The sequence below is a fragment of the Diaphorina citri genome, unplaced genomic scaffold, assembly GCF_000475195.1.
Source record: "Diaphorina citri unplaced genomic scaffold, Diaci psyllid genome assembly version 1.1 scaffold1290, whole genome shotgun sequence".
Lineage (NCBI taxonomy): Eukaryota > Metazoa > Arthropoda > Insecta > Hemiptera > Psyllidae > Diaphorina > Diaphorina citri.
In genome coordinates, this window is record NW_007378719.1 from 49,483 (window position 1) to 72,707 (window position 23,225).

Here is a 23,225-nt window from a genome sequence, read left to right on the forward strand (position 1 = left end):
CTTGGTAGGTGTACTAGTGACAAACACACTTCCACTATTCACAGGTTGAGATACAATAGTGGTAGGTTGTGTTACACTAGGGCGAACCGCGACCTAGCGCTTACAAAGCACACGCTAAATAGGCTCGCACATTAAAATTAACCAGAAATCTAAATAATGATTTATTTGTGATGGAGCTGGAAAGTTTTTCACGTTCCGTACCCTATATGCAATAGGAAGGCAACTAATTCATAACTTTCGTAAATCTCACACTTCTCAGAGATTTATTAAGTGCCTCCAATACAACTCCTTAAAATGTCTAAAAAAGTAAAAAATTGTCACATAGAATGCCGCCATTGGTCGCTACTCTTTCAAAGTACTTAATTCTCAACTCCTCACGAGGCGAGGCTAAAATACAAGTCAAAGCCCAAGAACAAGAGCCTTTTTTTACTCGGCCAGGGATCGAACCCGGGACCTCCAGAGTACACACCCAGTAATGATGACTTTCACACGTACCTGTTTGAACGGTTCCTCAATGACAGCTTCGGACTGCCAATCCGCGGTTCGCCAGATGCGTAGGGTTCGATCATCGCCCTGGGAAGATAAATATTTACCCACCGGGTCCCACGTGACACCCTTGACTAGACCGGTGTGACCGCGCAATACAGTCACCACTTCTGTAACATTGCAAACATTCATTCCTTTACTTGATGAGAGGAATCCTATTCATAATAGGTAAGTAGGTACAGATAAGTACATATTATAAATATGTTGCCCTATTAGGTGCTTTGGTAGAGGGAACTGTGACTGCTAAGGTCTAAAAATCATTAAAAACAAAATTATTACTTGTAAAAAAAAAACACACACACACACACACACACAAAGGGCCAAGTTCCCGACCGCGACCTACTCCTCAAAAAGTGCGCCTATGAATGTAGTGATATTATCATGCATTAAGGCCAAGTCTGATCACTGAGTTGTCCCTGGTCTCACTTCTCTCCACTTCAATGAGAAACAATGTGATTTTGTTTCACTGGCCTGATACTTGGCCAGTTTTTGAACCAGCTGTGGCAGTCTGAGCCGTATCAAAAAGAGTTTACATGAAAACTATGTATCCGGAATTTCAAACGTTTATCTTTAGAAGAACCCAATCTATGAAGGTGGGAAAAACCAGGCGAAAGAATTCGTGTAAATTTATACATAGACGTTCTTCCTGGGACTACCGATGCCGTGCGCTCAGATGAAAACTGCACCTTCTGAGCTACGCAGGACGTATTCCCCGATAGACCTATTGCTGAACTTTGCCAAACTGAGTGAAAAAAAAAAAAAAAAAAAAAAAAAAATGAGTATGGGGGTATCTACTTATACTAAAAATTTGGATTAAAATCACTAGCACGCTGGGTCTAATTCAGACGTACAAGATTTGGAGACTCCCTCACACAGTATTCTTTTTAAAAATCAAATGAATCCCATGATTTTTTTTTTACAACAATTTTTTTACTGGGGAGGGGGGGGTGAATACCTGCGGCCCGCCAATGTTCAACAAATATCAAAAATGGCCCTCTATACATTTTGAGTTTGACATGCCTGCTGTAACACATTGAATTGAATAGTGGTTGCACTACTGGAGTTAAGCAACGTTGTGAATGGTTGCTATACAAATGGGTGACCATTTGGGCTGTTGCATGCTGCTGGTTTTTCCCAGTCCTAATGAGGCAAGTGAGGTTCAGGATTTGATAAGATGGGTTCTCTGTTAAAAAAAAAAAAAAATCATGGAAGGATGGGTGTCCAATAACATTTATCGGATTTATCCCTTCTTTCTTTTACTGAAAATTAAATTTTGGTATAGACTTTAGTACCTACAACCCAAATAAAAGAAGGTAGGCATTAGTTAAGTACTATACACATGTAACACATAAAGTGGTAACATTTTTTTATTAGCAAAAAGTATTGAACTTTCAATAATAAAACTTAAATAGCCAATTGTGGAAATGGAACAGAAAAAAAAGAAGCTTAACCAGGTTTAGCCAGAATATATTTTAATTACTACTTGTCAGATATTACATCAATCTGCAGTGAAATATGAAAGAAACTGAACAGCTTCTTCAAAATCAATTTCTTCTCAAGAACCTAGTTCAGATTCTGTAGATTTCCATTCTTCCAGATATTACATCAATCTACAGTGAAATATGAAAGAAACTGAACAGCTTCTTCAAAATCAATTTCTTCTCAAGAACCTAGTTCAGATTCTGTAGACTTCCATTCTTCAGGATTTACATCATAATTTTCCATGGCTTTGGCCATAAAATACCAATGATTCAAAAACCCTACATCTACTATTCTTTCTTTTAAATAAGCCAAATAACTAGGATGCAAGTAATCACATTGTTTTTTATACACTTCCAAGTGATCACTAAAATCTTCTTTGAATACAATGCTAAAAATCCCAAAAGTCTGATGACGAAGGAGATTTAAATTGTGATAGGTTTCTAATGTGTGAATGTACTTTTCGGAACTTGCATTGCGGATTGAGTTGGGTACCATGACAAGACGTAAGTGGTTCTCTAACACTTGAGTGAAATAATTATCTGCATCAGGATTGGCCCATGTACAATATCCAAGTGAACTTAATCCAAGTATTTTCAATGAAGATTTCCCGGGGTTTTCTTTCATTTGAGTTCCAATGTCCATGGCTAGCAACATACTCTGATTAGGAATTATTTCTACGAATACTAAAGGTAGAAATACAGTACCATCACGTCACGGGGCAGAAAGACGTACTTAGTTCAAAGTTTTCCCATAATATTTTGCGTAATTTCGTTCAGGACAGCCACACAACTATCAAGTCACGTGACGTTACGTGATGTGACAGTAGTGTGTTGCTATCTTAATAACTTACCAGGGAAGTCTCTTCCATAAGGCGGTCTCTTCCTGATCCCTTGTGTGCCGCGTCCATTTTAGTTTGGGACTATTGCACTACTCCGAAATACGTCGCTACTATTATTATTTTTTTTTCAAGCAACTCACCCTTTCACTCCCACTGATGGGCAGTCCAATCTCAGACTGTGTGAATAGGAAGCAAGCCAAAGTTCCATCGTACGAACAAGCGAGTAGTGCAAGGCCATTGGGGGACCACGCCAAATCTAGCACCGTGGAAGAAAACAGGTCCTCTATGACGACTAGCGGTCTCGGGTAGCCACCTAACCATACACTCACACCGTGGTCACGTGACCCTATAGCTAGCACACTGAGGTGACGAGTCTGTAATGAAGTGAATAAAAAAAACAGATAAATTGTTGAGTTCAAATCTTCATGCTCTTGTGATGGTCTATTCAAATCTGTTATAAGAGTCACTTTACCAATCTGTAGAGTGCAGAATTTCAGCAAATTTGATTGAAAATTCTTACAAAAAGTAATAAAAATAATAATATTCGAAGAGCAGGAATTAAAATTACAAGTAAATGGCAACAGGAAGCATGTTCGGACATGTATTCATAGCATAGACTCCATAGAGTGGTCAGATCATACTCATTTAAAAATTAATTAGTAACAGAAAAAAAATCTACCCCTAAATCTGTCCCACACTGAGAAAAAAACTAGGGAAGCCCATGACTGGGTTCCGGAACTCTAACCCAATAATAGAGTTCTTCCACCCGAACTTATGGCAGCCAATCACCAATTTATTCCCCAGTGCATCAATACACCCTTCAATTTCGTCACCAAACGTATGAAACATCCTGTATATAAATTACCTTCTGATGGTTTCCAAGGCCGCATTTCCTCTTGACCAGGTTAGGTATGAAGCGTACTGCTGTCACGGCCTTCCTATGTCCTACATAATCCTTATCACAAGACCAACCATCTCTCTCAATGAGTATGAGTGTGGGATAGATTGAGGCTGGTCTCACACTGCACAAATAGACGTGTGACTTTGAGTAGCGTGTTATTAGTTTGTAAAACCAAACCTATGAAAATGAGTATATAGAGATGGAGGGCTATACATACAACAGAGCAAGTTCATTACCTTGACTCTTAGATATGGTCCATATCATAATGAGCTTATCGTCTCCTCCTGAAGCTAGATATCTCCCGCTATTACTCCAACGTACGGCATTCACACAAGCCAGATGATTGTCGAGTGTACATAACATTAGTGGAACTCGGGAGTCCACTTCTTTAGCTTCCGACAGGATGGGAGCCATGTTCCAGATGACAACACGCCCTGAGTCCTCCCCTAGAAAAATATAGAAAAAAATAGGAGGAATTATAATAATAAAAAAAAGAGCTATTGATAATAATTTTATATGAAACTTAGTAGTCTTCTCCCTATCAAATAAAGAAAACCCTGGAACTGGAAACAACTGCAATTCTCACATACTTATTGTACATTTATTTTTCACTTAAGATTTAAGTTCTCCTCATATCTTTAGGTGTGCTTTCTTGCAGAGCATAACAGATCCTTGTTATTTCAAGATCAACTTACCTTGACCTCCAGTTGCAAATCGTGAACCATCAGGATGAATATCAACTGAAAATATGGCACATGACTCTATTTTCTCTGTAACATTAGAATAAGGGACAAAATTAAATCAGTCATTTAATAGAAAAGAAACTAAAAGTGCACACTTGTAATAAATATGACCTTTATTACCTATGAGAGTTTCCTGTGACTTAAGTACTGTGAGTAAACAGTAAACACACAACAAGTCTCTTATGAAATACAGTGGATTGGACAGTTCTGGTACAAGAGTTAGGCCAGCCATTCATTACAGGTAGAACTGACAGGTTGCCTGAGACTTATTATTGGTGGTGTTGTTGTTGTTGTTGTTTTCGTGGCTTTAGCTTTCACCAAATGGCAATAGCAGAATAAAGAAAAGATATCTTTTTGTATCTGCTATACACCGGGGTGATAGTCTCTAGCCATATTAAATTGGCTTGTCCTGAACTGAACAGGGAAAAGGTACCTACCAGTTTTGTTCTCAACCAAGGCATAACAGCAGAGCTGCTGAAAGCTCCTACAGTAACAACCACTGATATGGTCAGGTAGTAGTGACAGTCAGTGCAATAGTCCTTAACTAATATGGACACATCACACGAGGGATCAAGAAGAGACTGCCTTAACAGGTAGTAGTTTCAGAGCAGGTGGTTACTCTTTGGCATCCTAGGGTTGACCCAGCCCTCAAATAGGAAGTATTTTCTTCCTCAATCTGATAAAAGTCAGCCTAAGGTATGGGCATGCTATGACACAGGCCTGTATTAAATCTAAGATAGCAATAACTGCTTCATAACTACAAGAGATGGGAAGATTTGTGTAAACATATCTCAACCTTTAGGGCTGTTTGTTCCTACACCTACGTCTCGGAATGGGATTTTTGTGTACCCATGAGATAAGGAAGTGGTAAAATAGCTACTGTCCTGTAACAGCATAGGCTTGCCTAATCTATAGGTCCGAGATGGCTGTAAGTGAAGAGGACTTACCATCTTTAGGGTGTCCATGACTGACCCAAGCTGGTTTGAATATCTTCATTGTAATCCTTTGAATTCAAACCACTGTAATAGAGCTCAAATCGGTTTAACGCAAGGCCATTGGGGGACCACGCCAAATCTAGCACCGTGGAAGAAAACAGGTCCTCTATGACGACTAGAGGTCTCGGGTAGCCACCTAACCATACACTAACACCGTGGTCACGTGACCCTATAGCTAACACACTGAGGTGCCGAGTCTGTAATGAAGTGAATAAAATCAGATAAATTGTTGAGTTCAAATCTTCATGCTCTTGTGATGGTCTATTCAAATCTGTTATAAGAGTCAATTTACCAATCTGTAGAGTGCAGAATTTCAGCAAATTTGATTGAAAATTCTTACAAAAAGTGATAAAAATAATAATATTCGAAGAGCAGGAATTAAAATTACAAGTAAGTAAATGGCAACAGGAAGCATGTTCGGACATGTGTTCACTCCATAGAGTGGTCAGATCATACTCATTTAAAAATTAATTAGTAACAGAAAAAAATCTACCCCTAAATCTGTCCCACACTGAGAAAAAACTAGAGAAGCCCATGACTGGGTTTCGGAACTCTAACCCAATAATAGAGTTCTTCCACCCGAACTTGTGCCAGCCAATCACTAATTTATTCCCCAGTGCATCAATACACCCTTCAATTTCGTCACCAAATGAAACATCCTGTATATAAATTACCTTCTGATGGTTTCCCAGGCCACACTTCCTCTTCACCAGGTTAGGTATGAAGCGTACTGCTGTCACGGCCTTCCTATGTCCTACATAATCCTTATCACAAGACCAACCATCTCTCTCAATGACTTGAGCAGTAGGGCCTCCGTTGTTGAGAGAATGTGCGGATACAATGTATTGACCGTCCGGAGACCAGGCACAGCGCAGCATGATTGTAGAACCTGCACACTGGAGAACGACAACCGACAAGGAGCAACATTAGATTATTAAATTATTATTATTTATTAGCATTTTTTTCAATAGGTTTGATAGAGGGAACTGCAACTGCTAAGGTCTAATCATTCCGAAAGCGAAGAAAGATAGGATAGGAGAAAGCCAGCCGTTCCGAGAACGAACCTTATCCGTTTAGGATAAGATCTGCCCCGGGCGGGAATCGAACCGCGACCTAGCGCTTACAAAGCACACGCTAAATAGGCTGGCACATTAAAATTAACCAGAAATCTAAATATTGATTTATTTGTGATGAAGCTCGAAAGTTTTTCACTTTCCTTACCCTATATGCAATAGGAAGGAAACTAATTCTTAACTTTCGTAAATCTCAGACTTCTCAGAGAATTATTAAGTGCCTCCAATACAACTCCTTAAAATTTCTAAAGAAGTAAAAAATTGTCACATAAAATGCCACCACAGGTCGCTACTCTTTCAAAGTACTTAATTCTCAACTCTTCACGAGGCGAGGCTAAAATACAAGTCAAAGTCCAAGAACAAGAGCCTTTTTTTTACTCGGCCGGGGATCGAACCCGGGACCTCCAGAGTACACACCCAGTAATGATGACTTTCACACGTACCTGTTTGAACGGTTCCTCAATGACTGCTTCTGGGCTGACATTTGGTTTTGGCTACAAAAATTTCACGAGTGAATGGATGCCTTTCGCATTCAACCAACCAACCAACCAACCAACCAACCAACCAACCAAGGAAAATTTCAGGCTGGTATCCTCCCTGTTTAAAGTCCCCCAGCCAGATTTAAGGCGGTCTACTCCCTATTTTAAGTCCGCAAGTCATACAGTTTTTAGTAAAGCAGATAAAGTTACCATTTCCTACACTGTTGGTATGGAGCTTCACAATATTATCAAGAGCTATTGTGGATTTCACCAATGACTTAATGAGAGATTTCCCTAATAGTTATTAATTTTCCAAAAAGGAGTTTTTAATAAGCTGAAAAGGAGTTTTTAAAAACTCCTCCTTTTTTTGATTATTAAAACTCCTATTTGGATCATTAAAAATTTTCCCATTAGAAAAATCTCCCATTTAGTCATTGATGAAATCCACCATTAGATAATTTACCTTTAAGAATAAACTTACTTGTTCTGACAACTAGCATGCAGTGTGCTCAAAGGCAAATTCACTCTGCTACTATTGGACAGTTTGATTTGCTGTGACATATTCTTCACCACACCACTGTTGTTATCTACCACCAGACTCCAGCATTGAAATGCCTGGCTGTATACAAATGCCTTGCCTGTGGTCAGAGCTATCATCGGAATACCCTCATCTGATAGCGTGCCGTACTTGATACGAATAGAGGTTGTGTCTGAAATCAAAATGAAAAGGCAAACGGCGGTGAAACACTCATCTTAAAAAAAGAGAAGAAAAAAGAAGAAGAAAAATAAAATAAAAATAACTGAACGATCTCAGTGACTGAGTAGATATCACACTAGGCTTGCACACCGAAGGACCGGGTTCGATTCCCGGCGGGGTCGAAGTTTTTTCGGCTCAGTGCTTGAAGCTCGGGGTGTACTCAGCCTCGTGAGAACAATTGAGTAGCTACTTTAATCGAGTAGCGACCAGTGGCGGCATTACCAGTGTAAAAAGATTATTGAAATATGGAAATTGATTGCAAAAGGAGGAACTTGGTAATGCTGTGATATTTACAAAAGTTGTCAAAACACTCTGATTAAACATAAATAAATTCAGGATTTGATTTTGAATAACTAAAACTGAACGATAGATGTAACAACCGAGGTCTTATCGTCCCGAAATCAAAGAGGATAGGATAGGAGAACCCCAGTCGTTCCAAGAACGAATTCTATTTAGTTCGACTTACCCGTGTGTTTCTTATCCATAGAACATTGACTGAAGAGAGGAGCAAGAGATACTTTGGACAAGATGGCAGTGTGTGTGTTAACATTCCATACATAACATTCACCTATGCTTGTTATCACCATTAGGTAACCTGCAATAGATAATTAACAAAATAAGTACAAGTACTACTTATTAAGTACCTAGTTCTTAATTTACACTGTCAGTTTAGAACAAGGTTTCCCATTATGTTAACAGTTTTGGTGGAATAAACTGAACAATGACAGAAACCTGCATGGTTGGTGTAGTGGTCAAGATGATCGCCTTGTTAACAGGAGGGCGTCGGTTCAATCCCAGCTGAGGCGTTAAAATTTCATCATCATTTTTTTGTCTTACCGTGGAAGCTAGTCGAGATATTGTGAGAAAATTTTGGGACGCGCGTAGGAGAATTAGCCTGATAACCAATAAGATGAGAGCTACATAAGGGAAAAGAGTGGAGAGAATGGAAGTGAGGGGGAGAAAAGGGCGAGGGAGACCGAAGTAAAGGTGGAAAGATTGTGTGAATCAAGAACTGGGTGAGAAACATTTAACAGGACATGAGGTACACAATAGGGCTGCCTGGAAAGGACTGACAAGAAACGCCGACCCTATATAAGTAGGAAAAGGTTAGAAGGAAGAAGATTATGTCACAATTTTTGGTGCTCCCTGCAGCATTACAGGATTTTCCAAATATCTCAATAATCCTAACACACAATGTTTATTTACCTACCATGCTGGCAACGGTCGCTATGCGCATTTATATTTCATAGTTAGGTACTCATTTCCCTCACGAGGCTGAGTGGACCCCGCTACAGCCAGTCACGGAATCAATTATTTGCATGATACAATTTTTTGACCCTGCCAGGATTCGACCTCAGGTCTCCTGCGTGCAAGGCGAGCGCAGTGACCACTACACCATGGGAGCTGACTAGCAGTTGTTAAATACCTACGACTGGCTAGTTATGTCCCATTAACTGCTTCCTCCTGCTATGTAACCTACATAATATGTACCTATGATATAATTGATGTAAAAAAAAAAAAAAAAAAAAAAAAAAAAAAAAACTGTAATACTAAAGGTAGAAATACACTACCATCACGTCATGGAGGGGCAGAAAGTTTTCCCATAGTATTTTGCGTAATTCCGTTCAGGACAGCCACACAACTATCAAGTCACGTGACGTTACGTGATGTGACAGTACCTAGTGTGTTGCTATCTTAATAACTTACCAGGGAAGCGTTCCACATTCCAAATGATTATGTTGTTATCTACGGAGGCGGTGGCTAGCCAAGCATCCTGTGGGGACCAAGCTATATCAAGCACATCTCCTGTATGTCCATGTAATGTATGACTACACTTCCAATGCTCAATGTTCACCTTACCCTTGCCCCCAAATATTGTGGAACCTGCTGTGAATGAAAGAGACAATATGAGTGTGGGATAGATTGAGGCTGGTCTCACACTGCACAAATAGACGTGTGACTTTGAGTAGCGTGTTATTAGTTTGTAAAACCAAACCTATGAAAATGAGTATATAGAGATGGAGGGCTATACATACAACAGAGCAAGTTCATTACCTTGACTCTTAGATATGGTCCATATCATAATGAGCTTATCGTCTCCTCCTGAAGCTAGATATCTCCCGCTATTACTCCAACGTACGGCATTCACACAAGCCAGATGATTGTCGAGTGTACATAACATTAGTGGAACTCGGGAGTCCACTTCTTTAGCTTCCGACAGGATGGGAGCCATGTTCCAGATGACAACACGCCCTGAGTCCTCCCCTAGAAAAATATAGAAAAAAATAGGAGGAATTATAATAATAAAAAAAAGAGCTATTGATAATAATTTTATATGAAACTTAGTAGTCTTCTCCCTATCAAATAAAGAAAACCCTGGAACTGGAAACAACTGCAATTCTCACATACTTATTGTACATTTATTTTTCACTTAAGATTTAAGTTCTCCTCATATCTTTAGGTGTGCTTTCTTGCAGAGCATAACAGATCCTTGTTATTTCAAGATCAACTTACCTTGACCTCCAGTTGCAAATCGTGAACCATCAGGATGAATATCAACTGAAAATATGGCACATGACTCTATTTTCTCTGTAACATTAGAATAAGGGACAAAATTAAATCAGTCATTTAATAGAAAAGAAACTAAAAGTGCACACTTGTAATAAATATGACCTTTATTACCTATGAGAGTTTCCTGTGACTTAAGTACTGTGAGTAAACAGTAAACACACAACAAGTCTCTTATGAAATACAGTGGATTGGACAGTTCTGGTACAAGAGTTAGGCCAGCCATTCATTACAGGTAGAACTGACAGGTTGCCTGAGACTTATTATTGGTGGTGTTGTTGTTGTTGTTGTTTTCGTGGCTTTAGCTTTCACCAAATGGCAATAGCAGAATAAAGAAAAGATATCTTTTTGTATCTGCTATACACCGGTTACACTAGGTGGTACTGTAATGTCCGTATGTCTCTCAATAACAATACTACTGCTCGAACTGAACCGGCTGGTTTTGCGGTCTCCGATTTGTAAGACAGCTTCTGAACCGAACGGAGCTGGGCCATCACTGTGAAATACAAGGATATAGTTGATTATAATTATGAAACATCAAACTGTGAAATACAAGGATATAGTTGATTATAATTATGAAACATCAAACAAACAAAGTCACACCCGCAAGCCTAGTAAACTTGGAAAGTAGCGCCTGAATTGTCAGATCGTGGGTTCGATGCTTGTCTGGGGCGAACTTTTCCCCAACAGATGAGGTTCGTTCTCGGAACGGCTGGCTTTCTCCTATTCTGTCTTTTTTCTCTCTTCGATTTCGGGATGATAAGACCTTTGTTATTTTATATCTTCAAGGCTCTTCAACACTACCAACAATAGGTCGTTCGCGCAGCTCTGTTGGAGGATATGAACGTCACAACCTACTACGATCTCAAGAGGAAGGCAAAAGACAGGGAAACATGGCGTACTGCAGCAAACCAGCCTAATGGCTGTTAACCAATGATGATGATGATGATGATGATGATGATGATGATGATGATGATGATGATGATGATGATGATGATGATGATGATGATGAGTTATTTACATACAATTTTTAAACACAAGTCAAACTTAAGAGCTAACTTAAGAACTAGAGATACTATAAAGTAGAATGATGAATCCCATGCCTGAGTGAGGATTCGAACCTGCGCTCTCCCACTTACCCTCCCAAAAGAACATTTTTTTTTTTTTTTTTTTTTTTTTAAAAAATGACCTCAATGACTGCTTCGGACTGCCAATCCGCGGTTCGCCAGATGCGTAGGGTTCGATCATCACCCTGGGAAGATAAATATTTACCCACTGGATCCCACGTGACACCCTTGACTAGACCAGTGTGACCGCGCAATACAGTCACCACTTCTGCAACATTGCAAACATTCATTCCTTTACTTGATGATAGGAATCCTATTTATAATAGGTAGGTACAGATAAGTAGGTACATATTATAAATATGTTTCCCTTTTAGGTGCTTTGGTAGAGGGAACTGTGACTGCTAAGGTCTAAAAATCATTAAAAACAAAATTATTACTTGTAAAAAAACACACACACACACACACACACACACACACACACACACACACACACACACACACACACACACACACACACACACACACACACACACACACACACACACACACACACACACACACACACACACACACACACACACACACACACACACACACACACACACACACACACACACACACACACACACACACACACACACACACACACACACACACACACACACACACACACACACACACACACACACACACACACACACACACACACACACACACACACACACACACACACACACACACACACACACACACACACACACACACACACACACACACACACACACACACACACACACACACACACACACACACACACACACACACACACACACACACACACACACACACACACACACACACACACACACACACACACACACACACACACACACACACACACACACACACACACACACACACACACACACACACACACACACACACACACACACACACACACACACACACACACACACACACACACACACACACACACACACACACACACACACACACACACACACACACACACACACACACACACACACACACACACACACACACACACACACACACACACACACACACACACACACACACACACACACACACACACACACACACACACACACACACACACACACACACACACACACACACACACACACACACACACACACACACACACACACACACACACACACACACACACACACACACACACACACACACACACACACACACACACACACACACACACACACACACACACACACACACACACACACACACACACACACACACACACACACACACACACACACACACACACACACACACACACACACACACACACACACACACACACACACACACACACACACACACACACACACACACACACACACACACAAATGTACCTGTACACAGTGCACTTGATCCGGGGTAGGAGGTATATAGATGGGCGTGATTCTTCTCCTTCCATCCGAGGTGCGCGTCTCTATTTGTTTCCGAGTGGGGGACGGATAGGATTTGCAAGAGGACGACGAGGTTCTCACGAGTACCCCATTCTCTAGCACCTCGTCCGGCACTGACTCTCTACTCCTATCGATATCCACCACTGGTATGGATACTGGCTTGACTTCCTCACGACCGTTGGGAGGTTCTGGAAACCAAAATAAATGCAATGTCTTTGTGTTATTATGTCACAATTTTTGAAAGAAGAGATGAGAGCTTCTTCTTCTTTGAGTGCCTATCCGTTCCGAATGTTGGCGATCATCATGGCTATTTTTATCTTGTTGGTGGCAATCCGGAAAAGTTCACCGAAACCCATTCCAATTGTTGGAAGGATGAGTTTGGCGATTTTAAATAGCATTTTCCAATACCTACGCAATCTACAACAGAATCGGATCTATCTTCTGCACGTACAAACTTTCTTTTTCTTCGCTTTTTGTTCTTTTCGTTCCTTTTCAAATACGGAAGGACCTTTACACTTGAGGTATTTGGATGTTCAAATCAAATCAAATGGTCAAAATTCACAGCAGGAATTGACGATAAAGTTCTGGAGCAGGAAGCGGGATCGAAATTTCAAAGGTAGAAACAAAATTCAGCAGGTTGTAAGAAAATACTTGATTCACAAATGACTGTAGTCGGAAGTCGGAATGAGTTTTTTTTGTCTTTATAACTGGTTTAAATTTATTTTTTTGTGCATTTTGAAGTTACCAAAAATTTTGCCATGTTCTAGCCAGTAATTTCATAGATCTCACTGATCCCTCCCGCATCATTAGTTTCTATCTCAGCACTAGCTAGTGAAAACCTGTCAAATCGGTTCGTGTAAAGATACAGAGGCATGCTTACTGGCACTTGGCCTGGCGCACTGCCATGAGCCAAGATCGTACCAAAATCAAAGAGAGATTGAGGGCAGGATAAATAAAACCAGCTGTTCAGAGAACGAATCTGACCAGTTTAGGATAACGTTCGCTCCACGAGTGGGATTCGAACCCGCGACCTAGCACTTACAAGGCAGGTACCCTTCAAGCTAACTAGGCTTGCTAGCAACATACTCTGATTAGGAATTATTTCTACGAATACTAAAGGTAGAAATACACTACCATCACGTCACGGGGCAGAAAGACGTACTTAGTTCAAAGTTTTCCCATAATATTTTGCGTAATTTGGTTCAGGACAGCCACACAACTATCAAGTCACGTGACGTTACGTGATGTGACAGTAGTGTGTTGCTATCTTAATAACTTACCAGGGAAGCGTTCCACATTCCAAATGATTATGTTGTTATCTACGGAGGCGGTGGCTAGCCAACAGCCGATTTCTCTCTCTCCTGATCTTTCCTACTGGACACTGTCTTGAGTTCTGCTTCCGGTAGTAGTTCACAGTTCTCTATAAGTAGATTGCCCGCACCACCACCTGTTGGCCCTAGTGATGTGTTTAGCTTAACACATGTCCCGTACATCTTCTCGTACAACTCATTCTGAGGGAGAGGAAACGACAACGAAATTAACAAATGTAAGGTACAGTAGTCCAAATATTGTGGAACCTGCTGTGAATGAAAGAGACAATATGAGTGTGGGATAGATTGAGGCTGGTCTCACACTGCACACATAGACGTGCAACTTTGAGTAGCATGTAGTAGTCTGCAGAACCAGACCTATGAAAATGAGTATAAAGAGATGGAGGGCTATACATACAACAGAGCAAGTTCATTACCTTGACTCTTAGATATGGTCCATATCATAATGAGCTTATCGTCTCCTCCTGAAGCTAGATATCTCCCGCTATTACTCCAACGTACGGCATTCACACAAGCCAGATGATTGTCGAGTGTACATAACATTAGTGGAACTCGGGAGTCCACTTCTTTAGCTTCCGACAGGATGGGAGCCATGTTCCAGATGACAACACGCCCTGAGTCCTCCCCTAGAAAAATATAGAAAAAAATAGGAGGAATTATAATAATAAAAAAAAGAGCTATTGATAATAATTTTATATGAAACTTAGTAGTCTTCTCCCTATCAAATAAAGAAAACCCTGGAACTGGAAACAACTGCAATTCTCACATACTTATTGTACATTTATTTTTCACTTAAGATTTAAGTTCTCCTCATATCTTTAGGTGTGCTTTCTTGCAGAGCATAACAGATCCTTGTTATTTCAAGATCAACTTACCTTGACCTCCAGTTGCAAATCGTGAACCATCAGGATGAATATCAACTGAAAATATGGCACATGACTCTATTTTCTCTGTAACATTAGAATAAGGGACAAAATTAAATCAGTCATTTAATAGAAAAGAAACTAAAAGTGCACACTTGTAATAAATATGACCTTTATTACCTATGAGAGTTTCCTGTGACTTAAGTACTGTGAGTAAACAGTAAACACACAACAAGTCTCTTATGAAATACAGTGGATTGGACAGTTCTGGTACAAGAGTTAGGCCAGCCATTCATTACAGGTAGAACTGACAGGTTGCCTGAGACTTATTATTGGTGGTGTTGTTGTTGTTGTTGTTTTCGTGGCTTTAGCTTTCACCAAATGGCAATAGCAGAATAAAGAAAAGATATCTTTTTGTATCTGCTATACACCGGGGTGATAGTCTCTAGCCATATTAAATTGGCTTGTCCTGAACTGAACAGGGAAAAGGTACCTACCAGTTTTGTTCTCAACCAAGGCATAACAGCAGAGCTGCTGAAAGCTCCTACAGTAACAACCACTGATATGGTCAGGTAGTAGTGACAGTCAGTGCAATAGTCCTTAACTAATATGGACACATCACACGAGGGATCAAGAAGAGACTGCCTTAACAGGTAGTAGTTTCAGAGCAGGTGGTTACTCTTTGGCATCCTAGGGTTGACCCAGCCCTCAAATAGGAAGTATTTTCTTCCTCAATCTGATAAAAGTCAGCCTAAGGTATGGGCATGCTATGACACAGGCCTGTATTAAATCTAAGATAGCAATAACTGCTTCATAACTACAAGAGATGGGAAGATTTGTGTAAACATATCTCAACCTTTAGGGCTGTTTGTCCCTACACCTACGTCTCGGAGTGGGGTTTTTGTGTACCCATAAGATAGGAAAGTGGTAAAATAGCTACTGTCCTGTAACGGCATAGGCTTGTCTAATCAATAGGTCTGAGATGGTTGTTAACGAAGAGAACTTACCATCTTTGGGATGTCCATGACTGACCCAAGCTGGTTTGAATATCTTCATTGTAATCCTTTGAATTCAAACCACTGTAATAGAGCTCAAATCGGTTTAACACATTCCTTTTTTCTTTTTTTCCCAAAAGAAGTTTGTCCTGTAGTCCTGTTTGGTTTGCGGAAATTTGATTTTTTTTTGTTGGAAATTTTTTACCGATTGCCGCCTCTTCTTTTTTAAAAAAAAATCGATTTCAATAATCGATATTCCACTTTGATTGAAAAAATCGATTTCAATCATCGCTATCCCTAGTTCGATATTTCACTTCGATTTTATGGTTCACTGCATATTGCAAAATGCTCACTCATTAAAAAAAAAAAAAAAAAAAAAAAACCCCCATTTTTTTCCCTCAATATTAAAAAAAGTCCCCCCTAAAAAAAAAAAAAAAAAAAAAAAATACTCCATCTATTGCCATTGTAGCAGTAACAGTAACACATTGAATATTGGTTGCACTACTGGAGTTAAGCAACGTTGTGCATGGTTGCTATGCAAATGGGTGACCATTTGGGCAGTTGCATGCTGCTGGTTTTTCCCAGTCCTAATGAGGCAAGTGAGGTTCAGGATTCGATAAGATGGGTTCTCTGATGTTCCTAAAAAAAAAAAAAATAATAATAATAATAAAAAAACATGGAAGGATGGATGGGTGTCAAAAACCATTTACCCTTTCTTTCTTTTACTGAAAATAAAATTTGGTTATAAACTCTAGTACAACCCAAATAAAAGAAGGTAGGCATTAGGTAAGGTAAGTACTATACACATGTAACATAACACATAAAGTGGTAACGTTTATAAGCAAAAAGTATTGAACTTTTTTCTATAATAATACTTAAATAGCCATTGTGGAAATGGAACAGGAAAAAAAGAAGCTTAATTAGGTTTAGCCAGACTATAGTTTTATTATTTTAATTACTACTTGTCAGATACCTATTACATCAATCTACAGTGAAATATTTTTTATAGAGGAGGAGAACTATCGATAGTCGGCGCCATCGATAGTTATCGATAGTTTTCAAAAAAACTTTGGCGGGAGTGTGTGTATGTGACTCTGTTGGATACACCCCGGACACCAAGAGAAAGAGATTGAATGGAAAACACAAGTAAATCAGTAGATACAAACGAACTTGGTTTATTGTTATACGCACTAGATGTGGAAAAATACAAATTACGCTGGGAAAACCCAGGAAAAGCGCCTAGTATAGTAAATGCCTAGGGAAAACTCGAGGGACGCCGGAATTCCGGAAAAGCTACTCAGAAGTTCTGAACAAAGGAAAAATCAGAAAAGGGGAAATCACCGGAGTGAAGCTAGCAACATTTCAAATGTAAACAAACAACCAATAGGCTGTGGTAATAAGATGGTGTCACACGGTGCGATAAGCCGCGGACACAAGACAAAAAGATGGTGACACACGACGGTCACCACACACTCCCCCTCTTACGGAAAATGCTTGGCACTTAGCATTTCTGTGAGGAGATCAGGGGTTCGAACCCTCGGCTAGTAAGGAAAAATTACGTTAGTTGGGTAACAATATTATATAAACATAAAATATAAACCTAGGTATAGGTTGCAATTTACAAAGAATATGCTAATTTTGAAAATTGAATAAAATGAAAGTTGCGGAAAAGAAAGTATGTTTTCTGTAGCTTTGAACAACAGAATAAAGACCTAAAAGTTATGTACAAATTTTACAATACTACAAGTTGTATCTTATCAGATTAACTATTTACATGAATAATCCTTCAAGTAAGAAGGTGATCTACGGTTACGAGAACTTAATCTAGGCTCAACATTGGGAGCTTTTCCCTGCTGGGGTACATTATTAATAGGTAAATTATTACTGGTCGGTTTAGACAATTTTGAACTGACGACGGGATTCGAACCCGGACGGTTGACAATGGGATTCGAACCCAGGTGGTTGGTAACAGGATTCGAACCTGGATGGTTTGTAATGGGATTCGAACCCGGGTGGTTGACTACGGGCTTTGAACCTCGGTGGCTGGTAGCGGGATTCGAACCCGGAGACAATGGCACAACTGAAGGTTTGAATGCAGAACCAGTGGGTTTGCTTGGCTGGATATTATTACCTGGTTTAGGCGATTTGACTATGGATTGCTGAGAAGCACTAGTAGGTACGGGAGAACCAACCGTGTATGATGCGTCCTGGAGAGCATGCCTCTTTGGCTTGGCAGCCCGGATCGGACCAAAAGTGACCTTCTTGGGTGACTTGAGTGGGACAGCTACAGGACTACCGGACTGGACCAGTGGCGGATTCTGAGGACCTGTGACCGGCCTTGCCGATGAACTTGAAGAAGGGACTGAGGTACCAGGAGTACCAGGAACTTGTTGGAGTACCGGGCTTGTAGGTACTGGAGGAGGTACCAGTGGCGGAGCTGAGGGTACTAGAGGTAGTGGTACCAAAGGAGCTGATGATGGAGGTGGCAGTAATGGTTCCAAAGGTAATGGAACCGAGTCTGGTTGTGGTGGTGGGGTTATTTCATCACTCTCACCAGTTTCAGTAGTGAAGGCCGGCTTCACACGATCACGAGAGACGACGACCTCCCGGGAACCAATCAACAACTTGATTGTTTTCTTGCTGCGGGAAAGAACTTGGTAAGGTCCACTGTATGGGCGTTGGAGACCCAGTTTAACACCGTCTCTTCGCAAGTAGACATGGGTGCATTTGTCCAGATCAGGATGACAAAATGACTTGAGCTGTGTGTGCCAAGCAGTTTGTTTTGGGCGGAGCCGTTCAAAGACAGAGTGAAGCTTTTTGGCATAGTCACTTATAGGTGTGCTGACAATACTGGAGTCAAAGAATTCGCCTGGAAGCCTTAGACTTGTCCCATAGACCAAGTTGGCCGAGGAAGTCTGGATATCTTCTCTGAACATGGTTCGCAGGCCGAGTAGAACTACATGAAGTTCGTTGAACCAGGAACCTGTGCTGAAGTCTATGCGGCACATTAGAGCTGCCTTCAGGGTACGGTGGCACCTTTCTATCAGGCCATTTGCCTGAGGGTGATAGGCTGTTGTATGTTTTAATTCAATGCCAAGAAGTGCAGACACCTCCTTGAATAGGAAGGAGAGAAAATTGCGTCCTTGATCAGTTACGAGATAAACTGGAGTGCCGAATCGAGAAATCCAACCATTGAAAAATGCTTGTGCCACTATTTCTGCAGATTGATCAGTGAGGGGAATGGCCTCGAACCATCTGGTAAAGCGGTCTATACATGTTAACAGGTAGGTATAACCCTTAGAGGATGGAAGCGGTCCAACAATATCTATGTGAACGTGTGCGAAGCGTTCATCTGGTACTAGGAAGTGAACCAAAGGTGAACGTTCGTGCTTGTGTACCTTTGAGATCTGACACTTATGGCACTGTCTAACCCATAACTTGATGTCCTTTTTCATATTCGGCCACACGAATCTTGAACAAACAAGGTGAACAGAGGCGCGTCCACCTGGATGAGAGAGCTCATGAAGCTGTGAAAACAGGGCGCGACGGAAATTGGATGGCACATATGGACGGGGTACACCGGTTGATGTATCGCAATACAGTTCAATGTTGTCCATGTGCATTTTACAGAGGAACAGGCTGTGTACGGTTTTGTTGTCCAGCAAGTCCTGTAATTCATTGTCTGTCAATTGGGCTTTTTTTTCCCAAAAGAAGTTTGTCCTGTTTGCTGAACTGAAACTGAAATTTGATTTTTTTATTTTTTATTTTTTTTTGTTGGAAATTTTTTACCGATTGCCGCCTCTTCTTTAAAAAAAAAATCGATTTCAATAATCGATATTTAACTTTGATTGAAAAAATCGATTTCAATCATCGCTATCCCTAGTTCGATAATTATTTCACTTCGATTTTATGGTTAACTGCATATTGCACAACGCTCACTCATTTTTTGAAAAAAAAAAAAAAAAAAAAAAAAAAATCCCATGAATTAAGGCTAAAGGGGATTTGGCTAAGGCAATCCAAGTCCAGAATTAAGGCAATCCAAAATTTGGCTAAGGCAATCCAAGTCCAGAATTAAGGCAATCCAAAATTTGGCTAAGGCAATCCAAGGCATCAGGCAATCCAAGTCCAGAATTAAGGCAATCCAAAATTTGGCTAAGGCAATCCAAGGCATCAGGCAATCCAAGTCCAAAATTAAGGCAATCCAAAATTTGGCTAAGGGGCAGTCTCTTCTTGATCCCTTGTGTGACGTGTCCATTTTAGTTTAGGACTAATATTGCACTGACTGTCACTAGTACCTGACCTTATCAGTGGTTGTTACTGTAGGAGCTTTCAGCAGCTCTGCTGTTACGCCTTGGTTGAGAACAAAATGGAATCTTTTTCCCATTTCCTATCAGGTAGGCCTGAACCAATGTGCCCATCAGGTCTACCTGATAGAGTATTGCAGCAATAATAAGTCTTTCAGTCAACCCGTCAGATCTACCTGATAGTGAATGGCTGGCCTAACTCTTGTGCCTGAAGTGTCCACCACTGTGTGTCTAACTGTTTACTCGTAGTACAATCCTGCCATACTTTTATTACCAGTGTAGACTATTAGCTTCTTTTCTATTAATTGACTGATTTCATTCTGTCCTTATTCTAATGTTACAGAGAAAATAGAGTCATGTGCCATATTTTCAGTTGATATTCATCCTGATAGTTCACGATTTGCAACTGGAGGTCAAGGTAAGTTGATCTTGAAATAACAAGGATCTGTTATTTAACTAATGCTCTGCAAGAAAGCACACCTAAAGATATGAGAACTTAAATCTTAAGTGAAAAATAAATGTACAATAAGTAAGTACATAGTTGAGAATTGCAGTTTCATATAAAATTATTATCAATAGCTCTTTTTTTTTTTTAATTATTATAATTCCTCCTATTTTTTCTATATTTTTCCAGGGGAGGACTCGGGGCGTGTTGTCATCTGGAACATGGCTCCCATCCTGTCGGAAGCTAAAGAAGTGGACTCCCGAGTTCCACTAATGTTATGTACACTCGAAGTGAAAGGGTGAGTTGCTTGAAAAAAAATAATAATAATAGTAACAATAATAATACAGTAGCGACGTATTTCGGAGTCGTGCAATAGTCCCAAACTAAAATGGACGCGGCACACAAGGGATCAGGAAGAGACCGCCCTAACATAATAGGTATTTCAGAAATCTTGGGGGGGACGTACAGTTCTAACAAAGGAAAAATGAACTGATGCGATTCTGCTCCAAATTTTCAAAATTGGGAAAAGAGTGGAAATATCCCTTTTTAAACTCCCTGAGTCCGAAAAAGTTTTTTTTTTTTTCCTTCTTCTCAGAAATACAACGAAGGAAAAATTCGTTCAAAACGAAGGAAATTTAATCGTTAAAAATGCTTCAACGCAGCGCAGGTAAATTTCTAGAGTGGAAAAAGTGCAGTAGAACCTCGATTATTTCAACTCCAAAATCCATTGTTTTCAAAAGATATCCTCTCTTATTATAGGAAAAGATCGTATAGAAAGTTATCATTTCAACTACCCCCGGTCCCAATTAGTTGAAATAATCGAGGTTCTACTGTACCTTACATTTGTTAATTTCGTTGTCGTTTCCTCTCCCTCAGAATGAGTTGTACGAGAAGATGTACGTGAAAGAAACTGAACAGCTTCTTCAAAATCAATTTCTTCTCAAGAAGCTAGTTCAGATTCTGTAGATTTCCATTCTTCCAGATATTACGTACATCAATCTACAGTGAAATATGAAAGAAACTGAACAGCTTCTTCAAAATCAATTTCTTCTCAAGAACCCAGTTCAGATTCTGTAGACTTCCATTCTTCAGGATTGACATCATAATTTTCCATGGCTTTGGCCATAAAATACCAATGATTCAAAAACCCTACATCTACTATTCTTTCTTTTAAATAAGCCAAATAACTAGGATGCAAGTAATCACATTGTTTTTTATACACTTCCAAGTGATCACTAAAATCTTCTTTGAATACAATGCTAAAAATCCCAAAAGTCTGATGACGAAGGAGATTTAAATTGTGATAGGTTTCTAATGTGTGAATGTACTTTTCGGAACTTGCATTGCGGATTGAGTTGGGTACCATGACAAGACGTAAGTGGTTCTCTAACACTTGAGTGAAATAATTATCTGCATCAGGATTGGCCCATGTACAATATCCAAGTGAACTTAATCCAAGTATTTTCAATGAAGATTTCCCGGGGTTTTCTTTCATTTGAGTTCCAATGTCCATAAAGACTGTCTTGTAGTCCCTGTACACATTCTTCCAGTACTGAATCCACTTTCCTACCCTTGTTGTTTTCACATCTCCTGTTTTGTTTGGAACTTCCTTGACAACAGCCTCTGTAACAGTAGCTGTACTGTAATTCTGTGGTCTGAATACAGATTTTAGGAGATTTCTAGAGAGGATGGAGGTCCTTGTTACCATTTTTATTGGAACTTCAGTTCTAAGGTTTAAGAGCAGCTTGAATAGGACATGGGGGAGTGAAAAATTAACTTTTACCTTTGTCAATTGAATGAGAAGAAACTGGAATTTTCGGCTATGTATGACAAATACGTCTTCAATTTAGGATTCTGCAGAGAAAAACACAGGCGAAACAAATAACTCTGTGTGGGTAATTAATTTAATTAATAATTACCTATGCAAATTTCGAAACTTTCATCAAAAAATTCTTCCTTTTTCTTATCGACTTATCACCATATTTCAAATTTTCGCTCCATGGAAAATTTGCAATGTTTATGCGCATGAGCGCATGCGCTGTGAGAGTCGGCTCATTAATTTAAGATCCGTTCATTAGACGTTTTTATTGTTACTATTATTTTGTACAAAAGAAAATAGAAACTTTATTCAAATCGGAAAATTTGAAAATAAACTAATGTTTTAGATGCAGAGAAAGACATTTTGAGCTACTTTCTCAAAAAATACAAGTTCTTAGAGGTAGTAAGAAAATACTTGATTCACAAATGACTGTAGTCGGAATAGGGTTTTTTTTTCTTCTTTGTAACTGGTTTAAACTTATGAATTTTTTTGTGTATTTTGAAATTTACAGAAATTTTGCCATATTCTAGCCAGTAATTTC

The 23,225-nt window shown here is 39.8% G+C and overlaps 2 protein-coding genes across 2 annotated transcripts; both read right to left on the reverse strand.

Annotated features, from left to right (window-relative positions):
• Positions 1-17,597: 17,597 nt before the first annotated feature.
• On the reverse strand, positions 17,598-19,739 carry LOC103515183 (retrovirus-related Pol polyprotein from transposon 412). The gene is made up of 2 exons (XM_017446536.1): positions 18,248-19,739; positions 17,598-17,626 (listed from the first exon to the last, which is right to left on the reverse strand). The coding sequence occupies exons 1-2, from the start codon at positions 19,737-19,739 to the stop codon at positions 17,598-17,600; spliced, it is 1,521 nt and encodes a 506-aa protein (XP_017302025.1).
• Positions 19,740-21,816: 2,077 nt separating this feature from the next.
• LOC103515180 lies at positions 21,817-22,943 on the reverse strand. Its single transcript, XM_008480108.3, has one exon. The coding sequence runs from the start codon at positions 22,571-22,573 to the stop codon at positions 21,917-21,919; it is 657 nt and encodes a 218-aa protein (XP_008478330.1). The 5' UTR covers positions 22,574-22,943; the 3' UTR covers positions 21,817-21,916.
• Between the last annotated feature and the right edge of the window lie 282 nt (positions 22,944-23,225).

What these genes read in the sequence shown, in the direction of transcription:
- LOC103515180 (XM_008480108.3), bottom strand. Translation starts at nt 22,573, where the DNA reads ATGGTAACAAGGACCTCCATCCTCTCTAGAAATCTCCTAAAATCTGTA.
- LOC103515183 (XM_017446536.1), bottom strand. Translation starts at nt 19,739, where the DNA reads ATGCACATGGACAACATTGAACTGTATTGCGATACATCAACCGGTGTA. An exon ending in AGTCAAATCGCCTAAACCAG is followed by an intron (nt 17,627 to 18,247) that starts GTAATAATATCC and finishes ATCTCCTCACAG; the next exon opens with AAATGCTAAGTGCCAAGCAT.